This window comes from Orycteropus afer, unplaced genomic scaffold, assembly GCF_000298275.1.
Source record: "Orycteropus afer afer isolate SDZICR_OR568_19922 unplaced genomic scaffold, OryAfe1.0 scaffold00228, whole genome shotgun sequence".
Classification (NCBI taxonomy): Eukaryota; Metazoa; Chordata; class Mammalia; order Tubulidentata; family Orycteropodidae; genus Orycteropus; species Orycteropus afer.
The window spans coordinates 2,535,885-2,563,344 of record NW_006921815.1 but is presented as its reverse complement, the minus strand read 5'-3'; the positions used below and the strand labels follow the sequence as shown (position 1 = coordinate 2,563,344).

General features: G+C 35.2%; 1 protein-coding gene across 1 annotated transcript in view; it reads left to right on the top strand.

The window, feature by feature from the left end:
• PCDH9 (protocadherin 9) overlaps positions 1–27,460 on the top strand; it is a 1,343,918-nt gene that overhangs the window by 448,602 nt on the left and 867,856 nt on the right. Inside the window, exon 2 of the mRNA XM_007948839.1 lies at positions 19,256–19,357. Within this exon, the coding sequence (XP_007947030.1) occupies positions 19,256–19,357 (102 nt within the window). The remainder of the gene's footprint in view (positions 1–19,255; positions 19,358–27,460) is intronic.

The window sequence follows — 27,460 nt, the reverse complement described above, 5'->3', positions numbered from 1 at the left end:
ACAATTTTAAAAATCTACTATGCACCAGACAATATGCATAGCACAAGGGACATTATGTACAAAAATACAAACCACTATTTTACAGAAATATGAATGCTTTTTTTAAAAAAATTTACACTTCCTATAATGCAGAAAAGGAAAGAGGGTTGTGCTAGGTAAGAACAATGTAAGTCAATGACTTGGATTTTGGGCAAGTTGGTTTTGAGATGCCTGACGGAATCATAGGTGTCATATTTTAGTAAGCATTTGGAAATGTGGGAAGAAGTATTGGAGAAAAATTGGTTATGAAGCTTTAAATTAGGAGGCCATTACTTAAAGGCATACAGGAGATAATGAAGGTAGGAAATTGAATGTAGGCTTATAGACACACAAGAACACTTGAATCCTTATCCGCAGGAGCCTAAAAATAAAATAATAACAAAAAGATAAACAGCCAAACTCATTGCTGTCAAGTCAATTATGATTCCAAGTGACACTCTAGGACAGAGAGAACTGCCCATAGGGTTTCCAAAGCTGTTATCTTTGTGGTAGCAATCTACCATACACTGACCTCTTGGTTAGCAGCCAAGCTCTTAATCACTGTTCCATCAGGACTCCCACTTCAAAATAGATCCCACCCCACTGCCATTAAGTAAATTCCAACTGATAGCTACCACTGTAAGGTTTCCACGGCTGTAAATACTTATGGAAGGAGATTGACTCACCTTCTTCCCACAGAGCAGCTGGAAGTTTGAACCACTGACCTTCTGGCTAGCAGTGTAATGCCTCACCAACTGCAAGACCAGGGCTCCTTCAAAGTAAAACAACACAATGCACTGCCGTCGAGTCAGATCCGACTCATAGCAACCCTTCCTTGGGTTTCCAGTGCGGTGACACTATGGAAGTAGATTGTCCAACCTGACTTCCAAGGAGTGGCTGGTAGGTTTGAACCACCAGCCTTCTAGCTAGCAGTCAAACGCCTTAGGCACTATGCCACCAGAGCTCCTTCAAAGTAAAACAGATTGATAAATGAGGCAGTTTCTCTCTTACTGTGTCTCTGTCTCTGTCTGTCTCTATTATCTCCATCATCTCCCTCCTTTATTTCTGTCTCTATTTCTACCACTATCATTATTCGATCTGTACCTATGGTTTTCTCTCACTTGCCACTTGGTAGCTATGCATTTTTGGAAATATATCTGTTTCCTTTCTCTATACTGCTCTTTCACAACCTGTACATGGCTACCTCTGAGTCTTTGTAAATCCCAACTATTCACTTCAGTTTTAATTACCAACTGAAACTTTCTTCCCTCCCTCTTAATTTGTATTACTGACAAAGAATTGGAGAAGATCAATTAATCTTTGATCATAGCCATATAGAGTAGTTTATAAGCTAAGATGCTGTCATCTTTCAGTTGTCTGGGGGCCAGAAGGCCACCATTTTCCTAACCTGCCAGTTCTGCAAGGGAGGGGATAAAGGGTAATGGAGTCCTATATATAGGACCATCCTTTCTGAGCTTAGAGTGTAACATATTTTTCAGAGTAAGCTATCTTTATTTGTTTATTGTATACATAATGTTAAAGTGAAAAAAAACATGGCACTTGAAACTTACTGAATTGCACATATAAGGAAAGTGAATTATTACTCTGGGGCATTGTAATAAGGGAATATTTATGAATCTTTTTACTTTACTTTACAATGTATCTTTATACTTATAATAGAAGTGAAAAAGGATTTCTGGTAGATTCTGTCTTACATACACGTTCTATTTGTATTGGATACTCACATAAAATATTTGTCACTTCTCCATAAACTTATTGTACAATGAATCACAATGAATAATTACCATAAAAATAAATATATTTATTTGACCAGAATCCTTTTGAGACAATGTCTGTATTTTTTTATCAAGACTAAAATGATTAGTGTTTTTTTTTATTATGATAGTCAAATAACTCATTTGTGGTCATGTTTCAAAAATGATATAACATGTATTACTAGAATATAGTGAGTCATTTGGCTTAGGTAATCCAAAAACAGGAGAAACTGAAAGTAAAATGGTAGCCCTTAATACCAGGGATCAGTAAAGTATATGTATTGTATGAGTGCTCCCATTTTTATATGCAATATATTCCTGAAGGGGTAGTTTAAAGGCAGTTCATTTTAAGTAGGTTCTTTTTTTACATATGAAGAGTAAATTAAGCCAAAGTTATTCCTTTGCCTAAACTGGCTTTGTCTAAACTATCAAATGAGTGAATAAGGATTTCAACAAGAAGTGTATGTGTCATTTTGTGGTGGTCAATCTATGAAATAGGCAATTGAAGTAAGAGAAAATAGGTACTGACTTTATTCTTTGAAGCAAATTTCACTTGAAAATAGTTTCAGATTAATGAGCAACAGGAAAGAAAGTTTTGCTGTTTTTCATGTGTACTAACTGCAGCTTGTTTAAAAGTTTGTAAATATTCGCGAGATGCACCCTTTATTAAGGGTATGCGTGCATGTGTGATTTCTCTTCTCTAGACAATCTTTCCTTGTTGTGTTTGGCTATTTATTTAATAAGACTGTGAACAAATTTCTATACTTCCCCTGCTTTAGAAAGCTCACCAGGGAATAAGAATAGAAATAATGGTCTGTGTTGTGAGAAGATATGTGCCATGTCAGTTAGCTTAAAAGCACAAAGTAGAAGTTGGTAAAATTCAGTCAAGCCTTACCTACCATCAACCATTAACACAAAAGGGTCTAAGCTATATGGGTGGGATTACATATACAGTTGCTGTACTTAGACCTACATTTTTGTTGTATTCAAATACATACTTATCACAGTATTTTGTTTTAAACTCAGCAAATCCTCCTTTTTAGCTGATGTTTCAGAATATCTGCTAGGCTGTATTGATCTCAGAGATCCTGAGCCTGGAATATTTTGAGTTGAACTGAGGGAAGAGGTATGTGTTATGAATACATTTGAATACTGAGTTGAGCAGATGATTTCTTAAGATTTGGTTATGAATCCCTTCCAGGGAGAATTTTTTACCCCCTATTAAATTGAATGACCATCTGGATTGAATGAGCTGGTGGCTTTAAATTCAGTTTTTGATGAGTATTTGTTATTAGCCTCTTCCATAGCATAATTTGGGGAAAGTTGATGAGCTAGCTGTGTTTGAAGGTCCCTGTAAACCTATACTTTAAATGAGATTGAGAATACGACTGGATGTCTCAATGCTTCAATTATCCTCAAAGGAATTAAGATAATTTCTATACTATGTCATCTAAATAAAATAAAATACACATTTGTTGACCTCTAAATATTGACCTTGGGTCAAACAGTCTCTGTGCCTTCATCTCCTCATTGATTATAAAGGGTAAGATTAGAATCACTGAAGTTCCTTTCAACTCTAATATTCAATCAGTCTATCAAATACTGAAGTCTCCCAAGGAGAATGGAATTGCTACAAATCTTACTTGCAAGCACAATTTCCAAACCCAGATTCTGAGCTCTTAAAAGAGTTTCAGTACCACAGAGAGGAAGGATAAAGAGACCTAAAAGAAGTTAAAAAGAGCTAGGACTGAAAGAAAGGCAAAGAGGGATTCAGAGCTACTGAGCTTAGTGCCAGGAGTATGAATCATATTTACTCTGATTTCCTGTTTCTTTTCATGTCAAGTCTCAGAAGAGGTCAGCTGCCTTATCTGGTTGCTTCCTTCTGCCTTTCTACTCCCCCTCCCTACTCCTACCCATTACAAGCTGGAAAAAAGTTATATCATGTAGCTGCTTGGATGCTTGCAAAACATTCTGGATTATAGAATTATTTTGAATAACATTTTGCCATAGTGATAGTTTTATAAAAGAACAATATAAATTAGTGCTGATGGTCTTACACTCTTGTTTTAGCTTCTTAGTGATGTAAGAAAAATGTGTCTTGTGAATATTCTAGCAGATCCTTTTTTTTGTTGTTGTTTTTTCTTCATTGAACAGGAGTGAAAACATCTACTCATTCTTGTCAGATTCTTTTTTATCTAAGGTGAAGTTAAAAAAATTAACATTAAAATACCTCTTTTGTAAAAGGACAGAACCCTATTGGACAGAATAGAACTGCCTCATAGGGTTTCTGAGCCTGTGAATCTTTAAGTAAGCAATCTGCCTCATCTTTCCTCTTCAGAGTGGCTTGGGGCTTCTAACCAAATATCTTAATCACTACATCCCCAGAACTCCTTGAAATTTAAGTGTTGTTGTTGTTGTTGTTATGTGCTGTGGAGTCGGCCCTGACTCATAGCGATCCCTCCTTGGGTTTCCGAGGCAGTATCACTACGGAAGTAGGATTGCCCAACCTTCCTTCCGAGGAGTGGCTGGTGGGTTTGAACCGCCAGCCTTCTGGTTAGCAGTCAAATGCTTTAGCCATTATGCTAGCAGAGCTCAATATAAGATCATAAGAACCAATGTTTTTGGATTTTAAGTTGAAGGACAATAGGCTTCCAATATACATTTTCTTATATTTTTTTTCTATTTTCCTAAAGCTATTTTTCTTGAGTTATGTCTTACATTGACTTGGAAGTGTATTGTTGCTATTAGCATAATAAATGTGAACATAATTTTACATAGATAGGTAGATGGATAGACAGAGAAGTTAGGTGCAATGCAATGTTTATTAATTACCTTTAAATAGTTCTCTATACTCCTATGCCATAAAAAATAACATGAACTTAAACATCAATCTTTACTGAATTGCAGCAAACCTAGTTATTTTAATTTCATAGCAGGATAAAATCTGTTACTATAAAGAGTTATAATTCTACTTTCTTATAAAGAACAGTGTGGAGGAGGGATCAAAGTGTGAACATGTCACCATCTTCATGTCTTCTGTAGATGTTACTCTTTTCTGCTCACCATCTTGAACTTTTTAAAATTATGTTTACATATATCACTGAATTCATGTTAGGTATAGGAAGTTAGCTGACATCACATTTGATATAATATAAACTCTTTGATAATAATAATAATTTCTTATTTGTATTTTTACACTAACTCATTGAAAAGTATCTGGCACACGGGCTTGCTGTTGTTGTTGTTGTGTGCCACTGAGTCAGCCCTGACTCGTAGCAAGCCCTCCTTGGGTTTCTGAGGCAGTATCACTATGGAAGATTGCCCCATCTTCCCTCCAAGGAGTGGCTGGTGGGTTTGAACTGCCAGCCTTCTGGTTAGCAGTCAAGTGCCTTAAGCACTGTGCTACCAGAACTCCACACAAGGGCAGTCACTAAAAAATGTTTGTTGAATGGAAAATGCACATATAAATGAATGCATTCATTTGGGAGTAGTTTCATAAAAGCGATAGCATTTCATGTGTTCCTTGAAGAAAATACCTAATCAGACAGTTCATATCATCTTCTTCCTCTGTGATGAGAAGTAATTCCCAGTTATGTTTCATAGCTCTGGTGGCATAGCGCCTAAGGCATTTGATTGCTAACCAGAAGGCTGGTGGTTCAAACCCACCAGCCACTCCTGGGAAGGAAGACTGGGCAGTATACTTCCGTAGAGATAAATTAAAAACAAAACAAAACAAAACTCATTGCTGTGGAGTCATTGCAAATCATAGTGACCTCTTCTTGGGTATCTGGGGTTGTATCTCTACAGAAGTAGATCACTCAGTCTTCCTTCCAAGGAGTGGCTGGTGGGTTTGAACCATCAGCCTTCTGGTTCGCAGTCAAATGCCTTAGGCACTAAGGCCACCAGAGCTTCTTCCTTCTATAGAGATACCACCTTGGAAACCCAAGGAGGGATCACTATGAGTCACAATTGACTTGAAAACAGTGAGTTTGGTTCTTAGTTTTTTGATTTTCAAAGTAGATTTTTGGTATATGTTTCTGTGAATTATTTTCTGTAAATTTTCATATTTTCCTTTATCAAATAGACAACTTCTTAAGGAAAAAAAATAGAAGTATATTTTAAGAATCATGTAACTGTTACAGTTCTATGACATGAGGATTAAAAAATAAACAGTAAAATAGTCTTACTGAAGTATGGAGCTTGGAGACAAAGAAAGGATTTCAAAAGCCAGACTCTTAATAGTGATTTGATCTATAGGTATTTCCTTCCTTCTTAAAGTATGCTACTTCAGGGATTCTCTGTCTGAACTTAAAAGGGGGGAAAAAAAATGAGACCTTAAAAATGGTCACGTTTCTCATGTACTTTGGTTTTGTTTCTTAAAACACTTCACATTTAATTTTAAAATTAAATAAAAGTTACCCTAGCTTTTTAAACTTTTACAGCTAGGAAGATTTCAGATTCACTAAAGAATTCCCACCCAACATCACTATAATTAGTTTCTCTAATTGGGTCCCTTTGAAGGTGGTGTTGTGTGTCATCGAGTAGATTCCAACTCCTAGTGACACTATGCTGTTGTTGTTATGTGACGTCGAGTTGGACCTGACTCATAGCGACCCCTTCTTGGGTTGCTGAGGCAGTATCACTACAGAAGTAGATTGCCCAACCTTCCAAGGAATGGCTGGTGGGTTTGAACCACCAGCCTTCTGGTTAGCAGTCAAGTGCCTTAGTCACTATGCTACCAGAATTCTCAGTGACCCTACTCAGGACAGAGTAGAACTTCCTCATAGGGTTTCCTAGGCTATAATCTTTATGGGAGCAGATTGCCAGGTCTTTTCTCCTACAAAGTGACTGATGGATTCTTCCAATTGCTCACCTTTATATTAGCAGCAAAACACTTAATCATTGCAACACCATGGTTCCTAAATTTGGCCTTAAGTACTCTAAAATCTTTCGAAAGATAATTGAAGCATCAATTCTTTTTTCTGGGAAGAAAGTAATGATATAGTTAATCAAAATAGGACCTCCCACAGTGTTATTTTTCTTTTCTTGAAAAAAGAGATATATAGAGAGTAGGAGAACTAAAAATTATAAGTTGTTTTTAATACAGAAATACATATTTTCAAAGACAGGTTGAAGATCAAATGGTTAGAATTGAAACACTGGTAAGATTTCAGCTTTCCAGTTGTTGTTATGTGCCATCAAGGCGACTCCTATTAATAGCAACCCTGGGCACAACAGAAGGAACACTGCCTGATCGTGTGCCATCCTCACAATACTTGCTATGCTTGAGCCCATTGCTGCAGCCACTGTGTCAATCCATCTTGTGGAGGGTCTTTGCCTGTTTCACTGACTCAGCTTTCTTATAATTTCTTTATTGATTAAAGTATTTATACCATTTTATAAAAATATAAAATTAGAGGTAGATATTATAAAAATCATATACCTAAAACTTTGAGATAATAACTCTACCAATATCATATATATATATACTTCATATGGACTTAGACAGGTAGAAAAAAAAAATAAACTGAACTCAACTGCCATCGGGTAGATTGCAACTCATAGTGACCCCCACTGGGTTTCTGAGGGAGTAAATCTTTATGGAAGTATATTACCCCATCTTCCTTCTGCAGAGTGACTGGTGGGTTTGAACCACCAACTTTCTGGTTAGCAGTCAAATGCCTTAGGCACTGCACTACCAGAAATCTTAGATATAGTACAGGTACATATGTATATATAGACATTAAAAAAAAAAAAAAACCTCACTGCCATTGAGTTGATTGTGACTCATAGTGACACACTTTGGTTTTCCAAGGTAGGAAATCTTTGTGGAAGTAGATTGCCCAGTCTTGCCTCTGCAGAGTGGCTGGTGGATTTGAATGGCCAACCTTCTGGTTAGCAGTCAAAATGCCTTAGGCACTATGCCACCAGAGCTCCTTATGTATACACATAGATTTAGTATCTCACTCACTGCCACAGAGTCAAATCCGACTCATAGTGAACCCTCCTCAGGTTTCCGAGGTGGTATCTCTACAGAAGTAGATTGCCCAGTCTTCCTTCCGAGGAGTGGTTGGTGGGTTTGAACTGCTAGCCTTCTGGTTAGCAGTCAAATTGCAGTAGGCACTATGCCACTAGAGCTCCCAGATTTAGTATAATATGATATATTATTTACATATAGCACACTTACAGATATACAATGATTATTTATATTTACACAATATACTTGGGTAAATGGTGATTCACTGGTAGCATTTTAGCCTTCTATACAAGAAACCTGGGTTTGATTCCTGGACAAAATATCTCAAACACGGCCAGTGTGTTTCTATTAGTGGAGATTTTTGTGTTGCTTTGGTGATGAACAGGCTTCAGTGGAGCTTCCAGACTAAGATAGATTGGGAAGAAAAATCTATCAATCTAAGCCCAAAAAAATTGCCGATGAAAACACTGTGGATCACAGTATTCCAATTGCATTGGGCATGGGAACTCCACGAGTCTGTGACCAACTGGACAACAGCTAACAACATCAAATATATATATCACTTATTTATGTAGTTAAGATATGTATTTCAGAAGAATATAATAATATAATATAAATGAAAGCCAGTATATGCTGTCACCTATGTGAAGTGTATATTCATAAGCGTGGTGTGTGCATTAGTGTATATGCATGCACAAGCATATACATGTAATTCACAATGGCACATAGAAGGAAAATATATGCTCTTTGAAAAACCCATCACTGGATCCCTGGGCTCACTTTCATCTTAGGCTCATATCACATTTCTATGTGATTTGATGTCAGTTAATGAAGCTGTTGTAAATGAATGTTGTTGTTTTCTACTGTTAGTTTTAACACTATATATTTGCCTTACTTTTAGAATGTCTTAGAAAGTTTAACCAATTTTTTTAAAATGACTTGTCTATTCTTAAACATTAATTATATAGAGTGAAAATGAAATGCACCAAATTCAGTGAAGGAAATTGAACATATTTTCTTCCGCAATGTCTTTCAGTTAAATCAGGAAACAGTGCAAAAACTTTTGCCTGAAATTGCCCATGAACACTTCTAAAACAGGGCCTTTCCTTATAAGCTTAGAATTTTTGAAATATTTTTAGTCAATCTAGTCAACCTCTTTTGACTTCTTTAGAGGAAATTTCAGTGTCAATTTCTCCTTAAGGTGTAAAAACAGTTAATCTGAGAAACATAAGGGAAAATCTCAGAGTTTTTTTTTTTTTTTTTTTTTTTTTATGGTAACAAATAATGAAATAAACCTAAATGAAACAACAAACAATTTGCCTTGAATAAAAATATAGCTTGAATAATATGGATTAAATAGGTACTGAAAATATCTGTTATTTTATTCCTTGAAATGTGTTTGGGCAGAAGTTAGTGTCTCTCTTCAAGTGGTTGGACAGTTGCAAAAGCCTACATCGCCTACATTCATCTGTTTAAAATGCAGAATTAAGTTGCAATGTGCAAATCTGACTGGCATTAATAGAGCTTTGCCCAAGCAATATAACATGTAATCCTTTTGTAATTTAAAACTTTTCAGTGCATTATTGCTCTTGTGAAATGGCTTTACAGTTAGGCTATAATACAAGGAGGGACCAATGGAGAAACTGTAAAGTACAGAACATTAGTGTTTGAAGTATACTTTGAGAGGAATTTTATTTCTATGCATGCCATAACAAATGGGTCAAACGAGTACATAAAACTCTAATATAAGATCCCTGAACCATTTAAAGAAAAGTGTAATGTGCAGAGAAGCAGCTAAAATTTGTTGTCCTCTTAAAGGTGATTTTACATTGCTCTTGCTTGCTGAAGAATGCCCTGAAATTGCATTGAGTTTGTCTATATTAAGATAGAGAGCTGGGAATAACTATATATAAAAAAAATTACAATTGGATGTGAGAAAATATATCAACTTACGAGTATATTTATTTAGTTAGTTGCATTCACCCTCTTTCCCCCAGCACCTCTCCCTTCAGGACTCATTGACACGCTGTCGTTCAATTCATACACGTCTACTCTTGCTTGAATGTTATTGTAAATTTAGAGGGAAACTGCGGAGGGAAACTGCGGAGTAACTTCGATCTAGGGTAATGTTGTTAACTTCTTAATTGGATTTACAAAAATTCTGCAAGAGTAAAAAACTACTTTTCTTTTCCACCTACCTCTGTTAAATAGACTACTGATAAAAGGAGACAAAATTCAGCCTAAGGTAGCCCTAGGAGCTCTGGTAGCATAGTGCCTAAGGCACTTGACTGCTAACCAGAAGGCTGGTGGTTCAAACCCACCAGTCACTCCTCAGAAGGAAGGTTGGGCAATCCTACTTCCATAGTGATACTTCCTCGGAAACCCAAGGAGGGGTCGCTATGAGTCGGGGCTGACTCGATGGCAAATAATAACAACAAGGTAGCCCTGTCAAAGCTGAATGGCTATTTATTTTTGGATTATTTTTTTTCTCTCTCTCTCTCTTGTTTTGTTCCTGTATTTGAAAATTGTTCCTTAAAATAAGCCTTGAAAGTCATTGCACAGACAAAAAATTAACTGAACCCATATTCTCAGGAAATAGACAATCACAAAGTTCCTAAAACTTATGGTAACCGATATATTTATGGCAAAAAGATTGCTCTGAAATACCACTTAAGCAATAACACATTGAGATATAGCTATCTCTTGTTTATGGTACTTGGCACCTACACATTTTTATTAAATTGTGAATGTTGTTTGAAAAATGTCAGCCAGTCTATGATAGAGACTCTATCATAGAGACCATTAACTTCTGGAATAACATATGAGAGGGGAATTTCTAAACAAAAAATAAAATTAATAAAATGATTCAAACTGGTACTCCAGCTTAAAACACTTACTGAATTTCTCAGACTTTGATTTCATATCTTAGTCTTTTTCAATTTTCTTTTCACTTGTTCAGATTTTATCCTGAATCAAGGTAATCAAGGTATTGCTTACATCATAACTATTTTGGAACCCAGTATAACTGAAAGTAGTAAATTGAACACTAATCATGCTTCTCGTGCTTTAATAGTTATCTACTTGCAAAAAAACAAAGTACACAATAAAAATGTATGCCATTGTATCTGTTCATTTCACTTGATCACAGGGAACTATAATTAAAGGAAGCCAACTGGTCTATTTAATAGCCTGTGCTAAAAGACTACATAAAATCAGCTTTTGTTTTCTGATAAATCACATGTGAAACAGTCAACTCTTTGCTGTTCATTGAGCAGTAGTGACTACCTCCCTCTGTCTAGTCTCTGCAAACCTGGGTTAAAAATGGAATGGGTTGTTGGTACAGAAAGGAAAAAAAAATATGTCTGAGGGAGAATAGAGAAGAGGAAGTGTCTTTGAGACAAAGAATGGAGAAGAAACGGTGTCTTCAAAACTAAAAGCAGATCTGGAATAGGGGATTGTGGGAAATATGGAAGAGAATTTACACAGAGGAAATAGGAAAGGATACTGGTGTGTCTTAGGGGGTGTTGAAGAAAATCTCAGTTAACTTACTGAGATTTAATTTAGTGAGAAGGGACAGAATCTGCTGCCTGGTAAATACCAAGGGGGTGGACTTGGGAAAGCCCACTAGGTAAGGAACTATTTTAAGGCCCAGAATTTGAACAGGGACTAATTGATTCACATATAGAGTAGGCAAATTAAAATTGCATTCTTAAGTTATATGACTGTGAGTAAGATATTCTTTGCCATGTGTTGGTCATGGTCTAGTTGGGGAAACAAAACACTATGAAAGGAAGGGGGAGAAAAAAAGGAGTGTTTATTTCTAATACATAGCACTAACCTATCTTGTTTTTGCAGTAGCATTTGAGATACAAAATTTGGGCCTTGGGAATGCTAATTTGCAATGAATTCATCTTGTGGGGACAAAAAAAAAAAAAAGTTAAAATGAAACTGTTAACCAAAGAATTAGAAGCCAAAAAAACTAGGTGAAAGTAAGTCATTGTAAAAGTCTTGCAGTTATTCATTTATTTATTTTTTCATTTATTTCACTTAAACGTATTTATAATATACCTAGTAGTGTTGGAGTCTAGTAGCCCTGGTGGGACAAATATCTAAGCATTCAGCTGCTAACCAAAGGTTGGTGGTTCAAACCCACCCAGCAGCTCTGAGACAAAAAGACCTGGCAATCTCCTTCCATGAAGATTACAGCCTAAGAAACCCTCTGGGGAAGTTCCACTCTGTCTGGGGTCTCTGTGAGTTGGAATCCACTCAAGGGCTCCCAACAACACCACTAGTGCTGCAGGCATTGTGGCACATGCTGAAGATAAGCTATTAACAGAATGAGTATGTTCTGTCATGAAGTGATAGCAAAACTGTATTTAGAGGATGTAAAGAGAAAACACACACATGCACACAAACACCTTTAAACTGCAGTACTATAGGTGCCGCAGTGATTAAGTACTCAGATGCTAACTGAAAAGTCAGTGGTTCGCACCTCCCAGCTGCTCTATGGGAGGAAAATGTGGCAATCTACTCTTGTAAAAGATTACAGCCTTAGAAACCCTACGGAGCAGTTCTACTCTGTCCAGTATGGTAGCTATGAATCAGAATGGACTTGACTGCAGCAGCTTGGGGTTATTTATTTATTTATTTTTGGTTTACTGTAAGAGGAGGAACAACCAGATATTCTTTCACTTTGCTTTAATGAAATAGACAAGATTGACCCTAAACTGAACTTGAATGAAGATGGTCAAAAATAATATTGTCAAAGGCTTTATTTCTAGCGATGCACACATTCAGGATTTTATGGTTCATAAAGCCCTTTCAAAACCATTAGCAACAATCTTAGGTTTTAAAATGGATGGAATTGAGTTTTAATCTAACAATGTTAATTCTTTTTATATATGCTTATTTATGGCCACATATCTAAAAAACAGAAAAAAAAAATTAGGAAGGGTATGAAAAACTAAGTCCCTACTATCTAAAATTAAGAAATGCTAATATTTTGTTCTATTTTGCCTCCAATTTTGAATGGAAAATAAATCCTCTTTTAAAGAAGAGAAGCAAAGAAATTTTAAACGAAAACAAAAATGAACAAATAAACAGACATCCTATAAATTACAAATATACTTGGCGTTCACTTTGTATCCTTTCCTGGTCTCCTTTTTTTCTTATTTGCAGTAGTAACTTCTACCCTGAAATTGATACATTTATTGGGCATCTTTATTTCTATAATTTGATTCGATATTTATGACATTTAATTTTAGAATTTATTATATTTTAAGTTTGAATCAAAATAATATCCAAGCTGTGTTCACCAGTCTGACTAGTTTTAACTGTGTTTTCCTTTCATGTTTAAAGATGAAAGAAAGATAGTCAAATGGTGTAGAATACACAGAAGATGTTAGAGTGAAGGCTCTGGATGCAAGTACAAATTTCCCGGCTTTAAGACGGCATAAGGATTAAGATTAGGAACATTTTTCGGATGTGATAAGGATCTATGCTATGGGTCATTTAAAATGAAAATTATGTTAGTTTTTCTAGAAATATGTGCTTTGAAGTAAGCATTCTTAGGAATGATCTAAGAGTCCTTTCCTTGTCCGCTGACAGTAGGAAAACTTTTCATATCTCTAAATATTTTGGAGTCCACAATTAGTGTGAGTATAATTGTAGTACTATTCAACAATACTAGGGAAAGAAATTTCTCAGGAAGTATCTGGGCTTCCTCCTTCTCTATTCTTTTCAATTTTCAAAATTTAGATTATTTTTTCCTCTTACCTCATAATGAACATACAAAAAATAATAGTACAAAAAAGTATGGTTCTAAAAAAAGGGCTCTTGAGGTAAGAAGAAAACAATGAGCGTATGGTGTCTTGAAAGGTACATTGTTGGCACAGTTGTTAAATGCTCACCTGCTAACTGAAAAGTCAATGGTTTGACCCCACCAGCTGCTTCACAGAAGAAAGATGTGGCAATCTGCTTTTGTAAAGATTAAAAACACACAAACTCACTGCCCTTGAGTTGGATCCGAGTCATAGTGACCCCTCCTTGTGTTTCTGAGCAGCTATCACTATTGGAAGTAGAGTGCCCTTCTTCCTTCTGAGGAGTGACTGGTGGGTTTGAACTGCTAGTCTTCTGGTTAGCAGTCAAATGCCTTAGGCACTATGCCACCAGCGCCCTCTTGTAAAGATTGTTTTTGTTGTTATGTGCCTTCGAGTCGGACCGACTCATAGCGACCCCTCCTTGGGTTTCCGAGGCAGTATCACTACGGAAGTAGATTGCCCCATCTTCCTTCCGAGGAGTGGCTGGTGGGTTTGAACTGCGAGCCTTCTGGTTAGCAGTCAAGTGCCTTAGCCACTATGCTACCAGAGCTCCCCTTGTAAAGATAACGCACTTGCAAATCCCATAAAACAGGTCTACTTTATCCAACATTGTTGCTAGGAGTTGAAATTGACTCAATGGCAATGGGTATGGTATCTTGGCAGGATAGTGACAAAAATGCATCAAGCAGAAGGCAGTAATCAGTTGTGTCAAATTAGACAAGGACCAAGAATTGCCTTTGAGTTGTTGTTGTTAGTCATAGTTGAGTCCACTACAACTCATGGTGACCCTATAGTCAACAAAAAGAAATACTGCCTGTTCCTGCACTATCTTCAAAAATATCAGCATGTTTTCTTACATTCTAGCACTATATCGGAGCTCTGGTAGCATAGTGCCTAAGGCACTTGACTGCTAACCAGAAGGCTGGCGGTTCAAACCCACCAGCCACTCCTCAGAAGGAAGGTTGGGCAATCCTACTTCCGTAGTGATACTGCCTCGGGAACCCAAGGAGGGGTCGCTATGAGTCAGGGCCGACTCGACGGCATATAACAACAACAACAACAAAAGCACTATATCAGATGGCATTATTTTATGATCCTTTGGGATTTCATTGACTATTTTCTGGAATTAGACCACCAGACCTTTCTTTCTTGTGTGTCTTAGTCTCAAACTCCTACTGAACTTATGTAGTGGGTGACTCTTGATATTTGTAGTTCTGGGTGGCATAGCTCCCAGCATCATAGCAACACATAAAGCAACACAGTACGACTAATGTTCAGATTGGTGGTGGTCCTTTGAGTTTATAAGGTGGAAGTAATTGTTGATCATGATAAAACAGTTTCAGTGGAACAGGCTGGTCAGTTCTTTCAGATTGTCCAAAAGAATAGATGGAGAAAAGTTGAAGACACCAAATACGGATAATTCTTTTAAGTTGGTTTTCTATAAATGTTCATTTCTTATTAAACTTTAAAAGCTTTTACATAAAAAAAATTCAGAGTGTTTCATAATTCTTCCTGAAAAATACCCTTAGTTTTTTAAAATGAGCAGGAATAACATTTTCTGTGGGAGTTTTTAACAAATGGAATTGCTATTTAGTGAAACCTATACCATAAATACATGAGGCTACTGCTTCTACAATGATTGCAAAATGTTTATAATAGCCCATTGATTTTGTAAGAAGGTAGGAGGGGGTAGAGAAAAGAAAAATAATACAACTAAGTATTATTTATGGTTGTATGATTTTTTTTATATATATAAAACTCTTTGCTTTCGCTACTGTTGTCTTTTTCTCTTGAAATTACGATTATGAAGTACTTTCTTAAGAAGTTGTGTCAAAAATGAAAGAGCTAATGTAGTTGATTATGAGGCAAGTTTGAGAAGGTATTTCTATGAAGTGAATAAAATTTTCCCAGAAACTAGAATGAGTGTTTTGGGTAGGCAGGGTATATCCACATATTGAAACAGACTACCAACTGTAAGTAATGAAATCATCAAATGAGTTTAAAATACAAAGCAAAAGTATTTACAGTGACTTCCATTTAAAAGGAGTGTTAGTCATTGAGCTTTGGATCTTCAAGTCTAATGACCACATGTACCCTGCAATATTAAATTTTATTTAGCAAATACATTTTAAACATAATTCATTATTCATATCAAATTTGGAAAGTAGGAAAAAAAATTAGGTGGATGAAGTTTTGAGACTTTGTTAACAAATATGATTTCCATTTTCAAATTTTCTTTCATCATAAAAATTGTTAGGAAAGATGCGTAGTGAATACATTGCTTTACCACCAATAACTTTTTTCCTAAGGGTTTGACTATTTATAATATTAATCTCAAAATATTGTTTGTCATATTACCTTTTCTTTTTTTCTCTGATTCATAAATTTGCAACTCTCAGAGGCAATCTACTTTAAAACAATTAAAAATTTTTAAATATGAGGAACTAATAGTGATTTAAACTTTTCCTTTGATGTCATTCAGTACTCCATAAACAGTAGTTGTCCATGAATTTGCGTAGTGGAGGCTTTGGTGTGAAGTCTAAGATATGGAGGGATTTCCTAGGTGCTATAATCGTATCACAAATGTACTGTTTTATTTATAATTATGAATTTCAGTGGAGGGATTGAGGAAGAAAACAAGTTATAATCATTAAAGCTCATCTTTGACACCATCATTATTTAAAAAATAACTATCATTTTATATTAAAGCTAATTCTATAACTTCTAATCACTAGTTCCACTCTTAATTTTAATGCACCAATAACTGCTGTTCCTATCCTCAAATCAATCCTTGTATATTCCTGACTTCAACTACTTTCAAACTCCCTGAAACTTCCAGGTTAGGAAAAGAGTGTTCATATTTTGAAGCCTTTAACTATGCTGTTCCTTCTGTCTTGAATGAACTTTTATGATGATCACACTATCTTTCAAGACATTGCCCTTGTGTCAAACATAGAGATCAGGACATTCCCTCTTGCCTATCCTCAGGTATTCTTTGCATACACTTTTACATGGCATTTTACATACATAATGAGGGTTACTTTTTTCCATGTGTGGTTTTTCTGCTACTTTGAGAGCAGTACATATTAAATACCTTGTCTTGATGAGCCAGTAGCATGTTGACACAGAGTATACAGTTAGGAAATGTCTGATGATGAAACAAACATAAGACAAAAAGAGTGAATGAGTGAGCACATTGATGAAGCTCTCAAGACAGATATGGCGGAGTATAGATAGCCCTCGTCTTATCACTTAGGAGTACATTGACAGGCAGACCCTTGCACTGGATATATCTGGATCTCTGCTTTCCAGTTTATTAAACAAAGATTACATTTTTCACTTCTCTACTCAGGTTATATAAAACAATACATATGAAGGTATATTCAAGTATAGGGTTTTTCTCAGGTTCGAAGACATGATATATTCATTGAAAGTTAATAATCGAATATATATGATTGTTTAAATGTGGAATAGCAAGACCAAACACACGGGAAGAAGAAATCAGATTGAAAGAGGATCGTAGCTAAAATTCATGGTAATGTTTTAAGGGCCAGATAAAGAAGTATTAATTTTGACCCAGAGCTTCAAAACTACACATTAGAATAAGCTGGCTATTTAAAAAATACTGAAGACTGGTCTCATATGCAAAAGATCCTTCCGGTGATCCTAATAGACAGCCAGGGTGAGAGGGACTACTGGGCTATAGGAATTTAGGAAATATTTCTAAGGAGAAAAACTGCATAACACATGAGATGTTTAAAAAGATTAATCATCATGAATAGATATGAAGAAAGTCTAGGGACAGGAATTGAGTGATTAAAATGTCTTGGAACATCACAGATGAAAATACCTTCTAAAGTCCAAAATTTTAGGAAGGAAAGGAGGCTGCTGTAGAAAGATATCAAAGAGAGGCTTTCATAATTAACAGTGAAGTATTTCAGACAAATTTAGGCACACTCAAAGAATTAATATTGGAAGAGCCACATTTCATAAAGTACTCATAAAAAGTATTTAGGTGTCAAGCAGAGGTCAAATTGACGATCTGAATTTGCTTAGTTACCCATAAAGAGCTCCATGGGGAAATATATTTGAAACACGTAATTATATTGGAATATATGGAATTCATTGTTTGCAGAAAGAAGTCTGTGAAGTACTTTTTTTTCATGCTAAAAATATTTCTAACTATGGATATTTGGGTTTGAGAGTTATGCCTTCTTAGTCTGCCATGCTGTTCTCTCAAGCAAACAAACAAATGCAATAAATAAATAAATAAACATGTGAGAGAATTAATTGAATTCTTCAAAATTTGATGCTAGTTTTGAAATATACTTACTCATACTAAAAGATGATCTTAAGGCTAAAATATGCTAAATTCAGCTGAACCAAAATACAAACCCAATGCCATCAAGTCAATTCCAACTCATAGCAACCCTGCAGGACACAGAAGAACTGCCCCAAAGGGTTTCCAAGGCTGTAAATCTATATGGAAGCAGACTAGCTCATTTTTCTTCCATGGAGTGGCTGGTGGGTTCCATCTGCTGACATTATGGTTAGGAGTAGAATGCTTTTATCACTGTGCCACCAGAGGACCTGAATTCAATATACTAAACTCTAAAACTTGTTTGCTTTTAAAAATGTCCTGAAGTTAATTTTCCAACATACACTTCTTTGTGATGGTGGAAGTAGATTTTATCAGTGAATAGTAAATATTTCATATTGGTTTAGAAAGATACCATCTTTTCTTCGTCGTAAAAGTCTGTGCATATAAAGTAGTCTCCGGGAAGAGGAGAGGATCTTTGTCAATGATAGGCCCTTTCCATAATTTAATGTAATAGATTTACCAGTCACATTCATTTCCAGGTAAATTATTTAGGCAACCTATTTTCAAAGATATTTTATATTCAGTACTTAAAAAAAAAAAAGAACTAATATTTTAATACAATAAACACAGACATTTTCATTTTTATCTATTTCATGAAAGCAGTGTATGTAATAGATAAGGACATGAGGCATGGTCCCAGAAAGCCAAGACACAGAGCAACTGTGGATAAAAAAAAATTGTTGTGTCTAAATTTAATCTAAAAGCGTAGTACCTTAAGCATTTGACTGCTAACCAAAAGGCTGGCAGTTCAAAGCCATCAGCTACTTCTCAGAAAGAAGATTGGGCAATCTTCTTCCATAAAGATAACTCCTTGGAAACCCAAGGAGGAGTAGCTAGGATTTGGATTCAACTTGACAGAACTGAGGTTGTTTTTTTTTTTTTTTAATAAATGGGGATAATAATAATAATACCTCTGTCAGAGGTTCATACTTATATGTTTCAATCACTCACATAATACCTAATAGCTAAGGTACCACCATATAAACCTGTTGTCTGCTAAATTCATAAACATAATAATTGATCCTGGAAAAAAATTTAAAAATAACTCCATCTCAGATTTCTTTAGTTTTAGTAAAAACAGTTTGACAGTTTGTTTACCCTAGGGACATTAAAAAAAAAAAAAAAATCTTTTTGATAAAGACTCATTATTAATGCTTGTGCCTTTGAATGTAAACTCTCCTTAGCTCAATAAGTATTCATTAGGTTCACAGCAAACAGCTATGTCTCTCAATAGACAGACTAAATATGGAGTAGTTTGTCACAATTATTTGGTAATCTCTTTCAGTGTAACTCACACAGCAAAAGTGATAATATTCCTGTCACTCCTCAGAAATGTCTCAGCTCTACGGGTCTCCACATTCAGGAGAATGAAGAAAATCATTACGAGGTATGCCGTGTCTCTATAGAGTCCATGTTAGTACTGAACAATTTTCCTTCTACTCATGATTTTAAATGCTGTATCATAACTATTATTAGTAATCTCTTTGCAGACCAGTTTTATGGTCACATTTTTATACACATACTTTGTTTATCAGCTTTAGGTAAACACATTTAGAACAAAAAGCCAACAATCATCTTTTTTACTTGGATAATGGTCCAAATATTAAATATAATATTCTTGCATTTAATGCAAGATGATAATTTTTACCTGTTGCTAGAGAAAATAATGAACAAATTTCTTTTGGAGTTAAATGTTCATAATTGACTTTTTTATTTATTAATTTATCTAAAAGGTATAGACATCTACTTCCTGAAAAATTGAATTGCTTCATTTCCTACACTCAAGGAAAATAAAAATAGTGCAGCTTAATACAAACCTGTTATATGGAAAATATCATTAAACTTTTACTTCCTACCTTTTCTTTAATTTAATCCTTAACTTCCCTCTATGATTGAATTTAAAATAAAAATGTTTTTTTATACATTGTAAAATGTAGCATATTTACATTTTAAAAAAATTATTTTTAATAACTTTTAATACTCTAACACACATAGTGTTACATCTCTTTTCCATAGTCATATGGTGGAGACTTTAGATATAGATATAGAGATAGACACATGGATATATAGATAACATGAATATATCTATTTATGTATAAAGGAACTCTGGTGGCATAGTGCTTAAGGCATTTGATTGTTAACCAGGAGGTTGGTGGTTCAAACCTACCAGCCACTCCTTGGAAGGAAGACAAAGCAATCTACTTCCGTAATGATTTACAGCCTCGGAAACCCTATAAGGGTCGCTATGTATCAGAATAGGAGCTCTGGTAGCATAGTGCCTAAGGCACTTGACTGCTAACCAGAAGGCTGGCGGTTCAAACCCACCAGACACTCCTTGGAAGGAAGGTTGGGCAATCCTACTTCGAAACCCAAGGAGGGGTCGCTATGAGTTGGGGCCGACTCGACGGCATATAACAACAACAACAACATGGATCAGAATAAACTCAATGACCATGAGTTTGGGTCTTTTTTTTTTTTTTTTTTTTTTTTTTTTTTTTTTTTTTTTTTTTTTTTTTTAGGTTATAGATGTATATGTGTTTCTTTGTGTGCATGTGGGTGTGTAGTATTTCGTCATTTTCCCTCTGAACTTAGGTTTGTTCCCTTTCCTTTAGATCTATTGAAAATTATTTGATTGTTATTACCTTCAAAAGTTTTTGAACTCTGAGTCCTTGTTTTATACCAGCTAAAGGAATCTATTATTTACAAAAGCCCCAGCGGTAGCGTAGTCCTCAGAAATTTTGATTAGTAGAAACTTGATCAAACAAGCAACTTCTTATAAAGGAAACCATTTTTTGAGGTGAAAAAGAGATAAAATGATATTTTGGACAGTTTTATTTTCTAATTTGCCCTCCACATATTTTACCCTCTTTTTCTAAATGTCTAAATATTCAAAAATATCTTTTAAAGCATCAGTGTGTTTTTAGTTCTCCTATTTTGTTTGTATTGTCTTCCTTTAGCCGTCCCTCTTCCTTCAAAGTCTACATCAGTTGAAATTTGAGGGGAATACTATATATTTTTTAATACTTTGACTTTTCACCATCACTGTGTGTGTTTCAAATGCCTAGAACACTGGAATTTCCTGCGACTGGTCATCTTTACTCTATGCAGCAAGGACACAGTAGTCCCTAGTTTATGGAAAATAATAATAAAAATAACAATAAATTTAAGTCACAAACATTCATGTAAATCTTAGAAATGTCTGTGGAAGTAATTGAATGTCTGTGAAAGGAACTGAAATATGACTTCCAATTATTAACACCTATATTTATTTTTTTGTAATATTTTAGTGTCTGTATTTTCTTAATAAAAGAATCCAAACTCCTGGAACAGCTCTCTAATTATCCAAGGAGATATGATGAGGAAATTATTTCTGAAAATCTCCTTTTTCTTTTTTTTTTATTGTGATTTGGGTGAAAGTTTACAGAGCAAATTCACTTTCCATACAGCAGTTCACATACACTTTGTCTCATGACATTGACTACAATTTATCACAATGCAACAGCTCCCTTCCCATTTCTTCTCTGTAGTTACCTCTTCCCTGTGTCCTTCCCTCCCATGCACTCCTTCCCCCTGAGGTGTCTCCCTGTGCATACATAGCCCTTCTGTTCTCCCATGATTGATCTCTCCAAGTAGTATATCTACCTAGTGTAAATGTTCACCTTATATGCATCTTTTGTTTGGCTGGAAGCCACAGGAGTGGGTTCAATTCCAGACCTGAAGGACAGCTAGGGGCCATAGTCTCAGTGGTTCCATCAAGCTCTATCAGACCAGCAAACCTGGCCCTTTTTTTTTTTTTTTTTTTTTTTACAAATGATTTTGATTTTTGTTCCATATTGTTCTCCCACTCTGTCCAGGATCTCCTACACAGATCCCCCTCTGAGTGGTTGACAGTGGTAGTCAGGCACCATCTAGTTCTTCTGGTCTCATAGTTGTATAGGCTGAGGATTGCATGCTGTACCAGTTACTTGGACTAATTCTTTCCATGTATCTTTCATTTTCTTCATTATTCTTTGCTCTGGGTGAAGGAAGACCCATCTTTGCATCTATATGGCTGCTTGCAAGCTTTGAAGATCCCAGGTGCTACTCACCAAAGTAGGATGTGGAATAATGGTTTGTGTAGTATGTTAGGCCAATTGAGCTTGATGTCCCCTCCGACTATGGTCCAGAGCCCACAGGTCCAGGTACTCACTCCCTCTGGGTAGCTGGCTGTGGCAAAAAAGTGACTACAGCTTGTTCCTTGTCAGCTCTACTATATACCTCAGAATTCTTACAGAACATAGCAATACACTTGTGGAAACATTGTCTGCCCATCCTATACATAGTCTTGGGCACACTCCCCTCTGCATTCTTTTTTTCTTTTTGGGGGGATTTTAAATAAATATTCAAATAATGTTCTTTGAACCATATATGTATTTTGTCTGTTGGTTTGCTTGATTTTTCTCTCCAATTTTAAAAAAAGGAAACAACTCTATAGGCTCAGAGCACAACAATACCATTTGTGGAGGTTTTTATTTGACTAAAGTTCTAGGGTAATCTGAGGTATGATAGTTACACTTCTCACTCCAATTATCAAAGAACAGTGAAAATAAATCTCTACTGTTATGTTTATAAACAGAGGAAAGAAGGCAAAATATTTTTAGAAACACTTTCTCCCACAGATTCTCATTTTATCATCTTGCTCAAGGCCCATTTTGCACTGCATAGGTTTGGAAGAGGTCATCTATAAGTTCTATCTCTAGTGAGGTTTGATGCTAAATAATGTTGATGGAGCTGACAACTGACATTTTTGTAGGATGTGCTCTGTTTAAAGCACTGTTTCAAGCATTTTGTGTATATATTCTTCTAGCATGTAAATTTTCCTTAATTTAAATTGCTTTTAATCATAATGATTCTATTTTTTTAAATATACAAAATTTTACATGCATAGAGGCAATCTTTTCTTCTTGTATAAAATAGAACATGAGAAGAGAGAAGTAATGCCAGGTTGCAGTTCCATAACACATTCTGAAAGACATAGTTTTTGTATAAATGTTTCATGTTTTAGACCAATACCAAGGGAGGTGATCCAGTTTCCTACCAGTGTCCAGTTACCTCAAGTTGATTTTGACTTATGGAGACCCCAAGTGTGTCAGAGTAGAACTGTGCTTCCATGGGGTTTGAATGGCTGATTGTTCAGAATGAGATGACCAGTTCACAAACTGGATCACAGCCCTTTCCTGTGAGGGGCTTCTGGATGGACTCAAACCTCTAATCTTTTGGTTAGGAGCCAAGGTCATGTTAACTATGTGTAACACTCAAGGACTTCCAGTTCCATAAATGATATTAATATGGTGTTAATCATTCTTGAAAATGAATAAAGCTGTTTAAAATGTACAAAGTTGGTGCCTACCGTATGCTGAGTTTTTTTTTTTTTTCCTTAGTATTGAATAATATGTCAAATCTGGTATACATGTATTTCCCTAATTATTTTCATTTTTCCATAATTTACATTTTATCTCTTAAGCACCTTGAAAAAGTAAAAGGGAAGATATTTGCTCTATTTAATGTAGAAAGTTAATTTTATAAAACTATACTGTTGTTCAAGAAGGAAGTCTTATTCTATGCCATTTAATGTTGATTAACCTGGATGTAGTTATTAAATTTGTAATATGACATTAGATATAAAATAAAACCAAGACTGATGTGACTAGCATGTTTTAAGCACTTTGGTTCTTACTAGGAATTTATTATTACTAATCATTTTTCGCTTGTTGCTGTGGTTGTTGTGTGCCATCAAGTTGGAGCTGACTCATAGCAACCCCTCCTTGCGTATCTGAGGCAGTATCATTAAGGAAGTAGATTGTCAACCTTCCTTCTGAGGAGTAGCTGGTGGGTTTGAACCTCCAGCCTTCTGGTGAGCAGTCAAATGCCTTAGACACTACGATACCAGAACTCCTTAGAGATCATAATTATTTCTTACTTATAAGAAAATGTTAATACCAACTATTGAGCAGTTTTTGTGCACTTCACACATAGTAGCATATTTCATCTTATCTGCTTCCAAGTATAAAATATAATACAATTTTAGGTACCAAAAAGAAATAAAATAATGTCAAACTCATGTAAGTGCTTTTTTTTTATGGTTGTTTATATAGCAAGTATATAGTATATAGTAAGTACCCCACTTTCAGAGGTGTCAAACTACGGGAATTTTTTTACTTTATAACTGATGAAATATGATAGCTCATTTAATCCTGACAGCAACCACATAGGTGTGAGCTATTATTGTTCCCATATTTTAGAAAGGTTGAGTAACTTGCTCGAAATCAAACACATAGTAATTAGTGGAGTTGAATATGGAAACAAACATAAGCCTTTAGAAACTTGTTAATTAACTACTATTGATATTGTTTCACATTCACACACACACACACATACAATCGTAAGCTATTTGACTGGGAGGAACAATGAAGATTATTTTCGTATTATGAAATTAACCTGAAGACAAGAGACATGAAGCAGCTTGCCCTTGGGCATAGAGGTAACTAGTGATAGCACTGGTATTTGATCTAGTTTTCAGAAGCTGCACATAAAATTTTCAAGCAAGTGTCAAATAAAGTGGTTCATGTTTCAATTCCTTTATTAAATTAGGTTTCAAATAAGGTGTGGAATTTACAGTAACTGTCATGTTTAACATTTCTCTCCTCTTACTGGATAAACAGACTACCTGAAAGATGAAAATAGAAGCCCAGAAATGAGAAAGTGCACATTGTTTTCACACCATAAATGTATTTAACGTTTACTAAGATCCGTGGTCTGTAAATTTTACTGTCGTTTCCCTTTTATTATATTCCCTTCCTTTTACTCAGGAAATAGCATAGAATGTAGGCAGATAGAGTTTTCAGTGCCTATATTCTGCAGTCTGTAAGAATGCCTCAGAGTTATTGAAATTCACACAAGACTGCATCTCAGTAGGAGTAGCCTTTCCCAGTCACTGTTTTTGATGCTTGAGCTAAAGTATTTTTACAAAGTAGTCTAGTGTTCAGTGTATGAATTTTCGAGATAAGACCTCTCCCTTATAAGGATGAAATCCGAAAATCAATGTCAGATGGAAATCTTAGCTCTAAGAGTTAGTTAGATTGGTAGAAGGGTTTTGAAATAAGTGCATTGTAGCTGCCAGACTCTGGAAATGTGGCAATTATTGAAAGTATGAAATTCATGGGGCCAGATGGTTGATTAAGATATCCCAGAATGAGTCACTCCTATAATTCTTGAGACCCAAACTGGGAAACTAATTTCGATAAGAGAATTTTTATTTATTTATATATTTATTTTTATCGTTTACCTACATTTATGACCCAGGTTTTGCTGGATAAAGAGATTTATGAAAACTAAATTTCTCTTGGTTTCATGAAGAAGTTGCTGATTGTGTTATGTGATGGTTATATGTGATAGCATAAAAATATGTCAAAAGTAAAGTGAGAGGAGTATGTTGGAAGAGAAGGTAAGAAAATATATTAAACCACTACTGTATTTTTTCATACTTCAGATCCATAAACTTATTTAGAACAATAATCTTTCAGGTAAATATAACTGCTGTAGTTGTTACCTGCTGTTGTTTTGGTCCTGATTCATAGCCACCCAGGCACAGTGAGATCAGACCATTGTAATCCCTAAGTTTTCATTGGCTGATTTTCAGAAGTAGATCAACACGTTTTTCTTCCTAGTCTATCTTAGTCTTAAGAATGCACCTTGAGTTTAGGTGACCAAATCAAAGGCACATTTAGAGTAAGTGGCAGGGTTAGGAGTCCAATCTGGGCTCACTGTTTGCAAGTCAGTTTAGAACCTTTTGCCTAAATGAAAAAGGAAGAGCAAAATTGTAACATTTTTAATGTTTTAACTGATGAAAATACCATAGCTCATTTAATCCTGACAACCACCACATAGGTGTGAGAAAGATACAAAGCCAAAACATTTTTACTTTGGTCTTACTTAGTATTTTCTTTCTTTCTTTTTTTTTTTTTTTCTGTCCAGTTATCACAGATTAGCTTTAACTCATAGCCTGGATTTAATTTAACATGATTTAGTGATGAGTAGTATGCAATATACTTGTATGTGCCTAATCTTGGTGTATTATGCATTTGTATTACCTAGTTAATTTAGCTTTTGACAAGTACATTTTCTCAGTCTTCAAATATGCATTATGGTTGATATCAGGTTTCAAAAAGAATTAACAAGTAAATTATTTAGCAAAAATTATCGAGGTTTTTTTTTTTTTGTTAATACTATTTGGGAGTGATAAAATTGTCTATAATTAATGAATTTTTATTAATAACCCAAAGTTAATGTTCAAGCTAATTTATTTTAATCTTTAACACTCATAAACATTTCACTGTAAACTCAAATATGCATATTTGCAGATACATTTCTATATACAGATTTGAATTTTTAAATGAACTACTATATATAACAATGTGAATATATGAAACATATGTTCAGTATATTTTACACAAACATATAGCATGATGATATAATAAATCTGTATGTAGGTTTGCATCTCTACATATTCATATCCAAACCAAACCAACAAACTCACTACAGAGTCAATTTTGACTCACAGCTATCTACTTCTGTAGTCATACCGCCTTGGAAACCCAAAGAGGGGTCTCTATTAGTCGAATCCAACTCACAGCAGTGAGTTTTTTTCAATAAACGCTTATTCCCAAAAGAGTGTGCATTAACTCTGTTTTCTAGAAGCAATATGAATATACTTGAACTATTGGGGTTGTATGTCTGAATCACTCCACTGCAAATTCACACAGAAGTTTTCAGTTGGATTCCCTGCATTCCAGTAACAGATATAAAACAGTTATCAAAGTTTTCACCAGTTCAATATATTTTTCAATTACTTAGCACTTTGTAAATGATGCCCATCACCTCCTTTTACTTTTTATTAAACTTGTTCTGCCAATTTGTTCTTTACTACAGAACTAGTGAGATTGTTTTATTCACAGGAAGAACCACAATCTGACAGTTTTGTTGATGGTGTCAGCAGTGGTAGCAAGTTTGATGGACAGCACCAAACCTTGCTGTGGCCCAGTTCCCACTAATTAGTTGTTTCAAGTCACTCTGTGTGCCACAAGCATAGGCTTATCAGCCAAAGACATCGTTGGCATTCAGAATGACAGCTGTGATGCAGCTGTTCATGGAAAAAATGGAGTGTACAAAAAGAGGTAGGGGAGAACCTTTCAAACTAGTGACATTGATAGTCCATTTCACTGAAATATCCTGAAGCTATAACAAAACCACAAAAATGTAGAATACAAAAAGGTGTAAATCAATATCTGTAGGATCAGTGAGGAGTCCGGACACGAAATGACAACAAATAATACCAGTGTATGACAGTGAGAGACAAATAAAGTTGCCTTATGAGTACTTCTTATATCAAATGAAATTGCATGTTCTTGTTATTAATGCTGGTAATACATTTGCTTATTATTAACACAGAAAT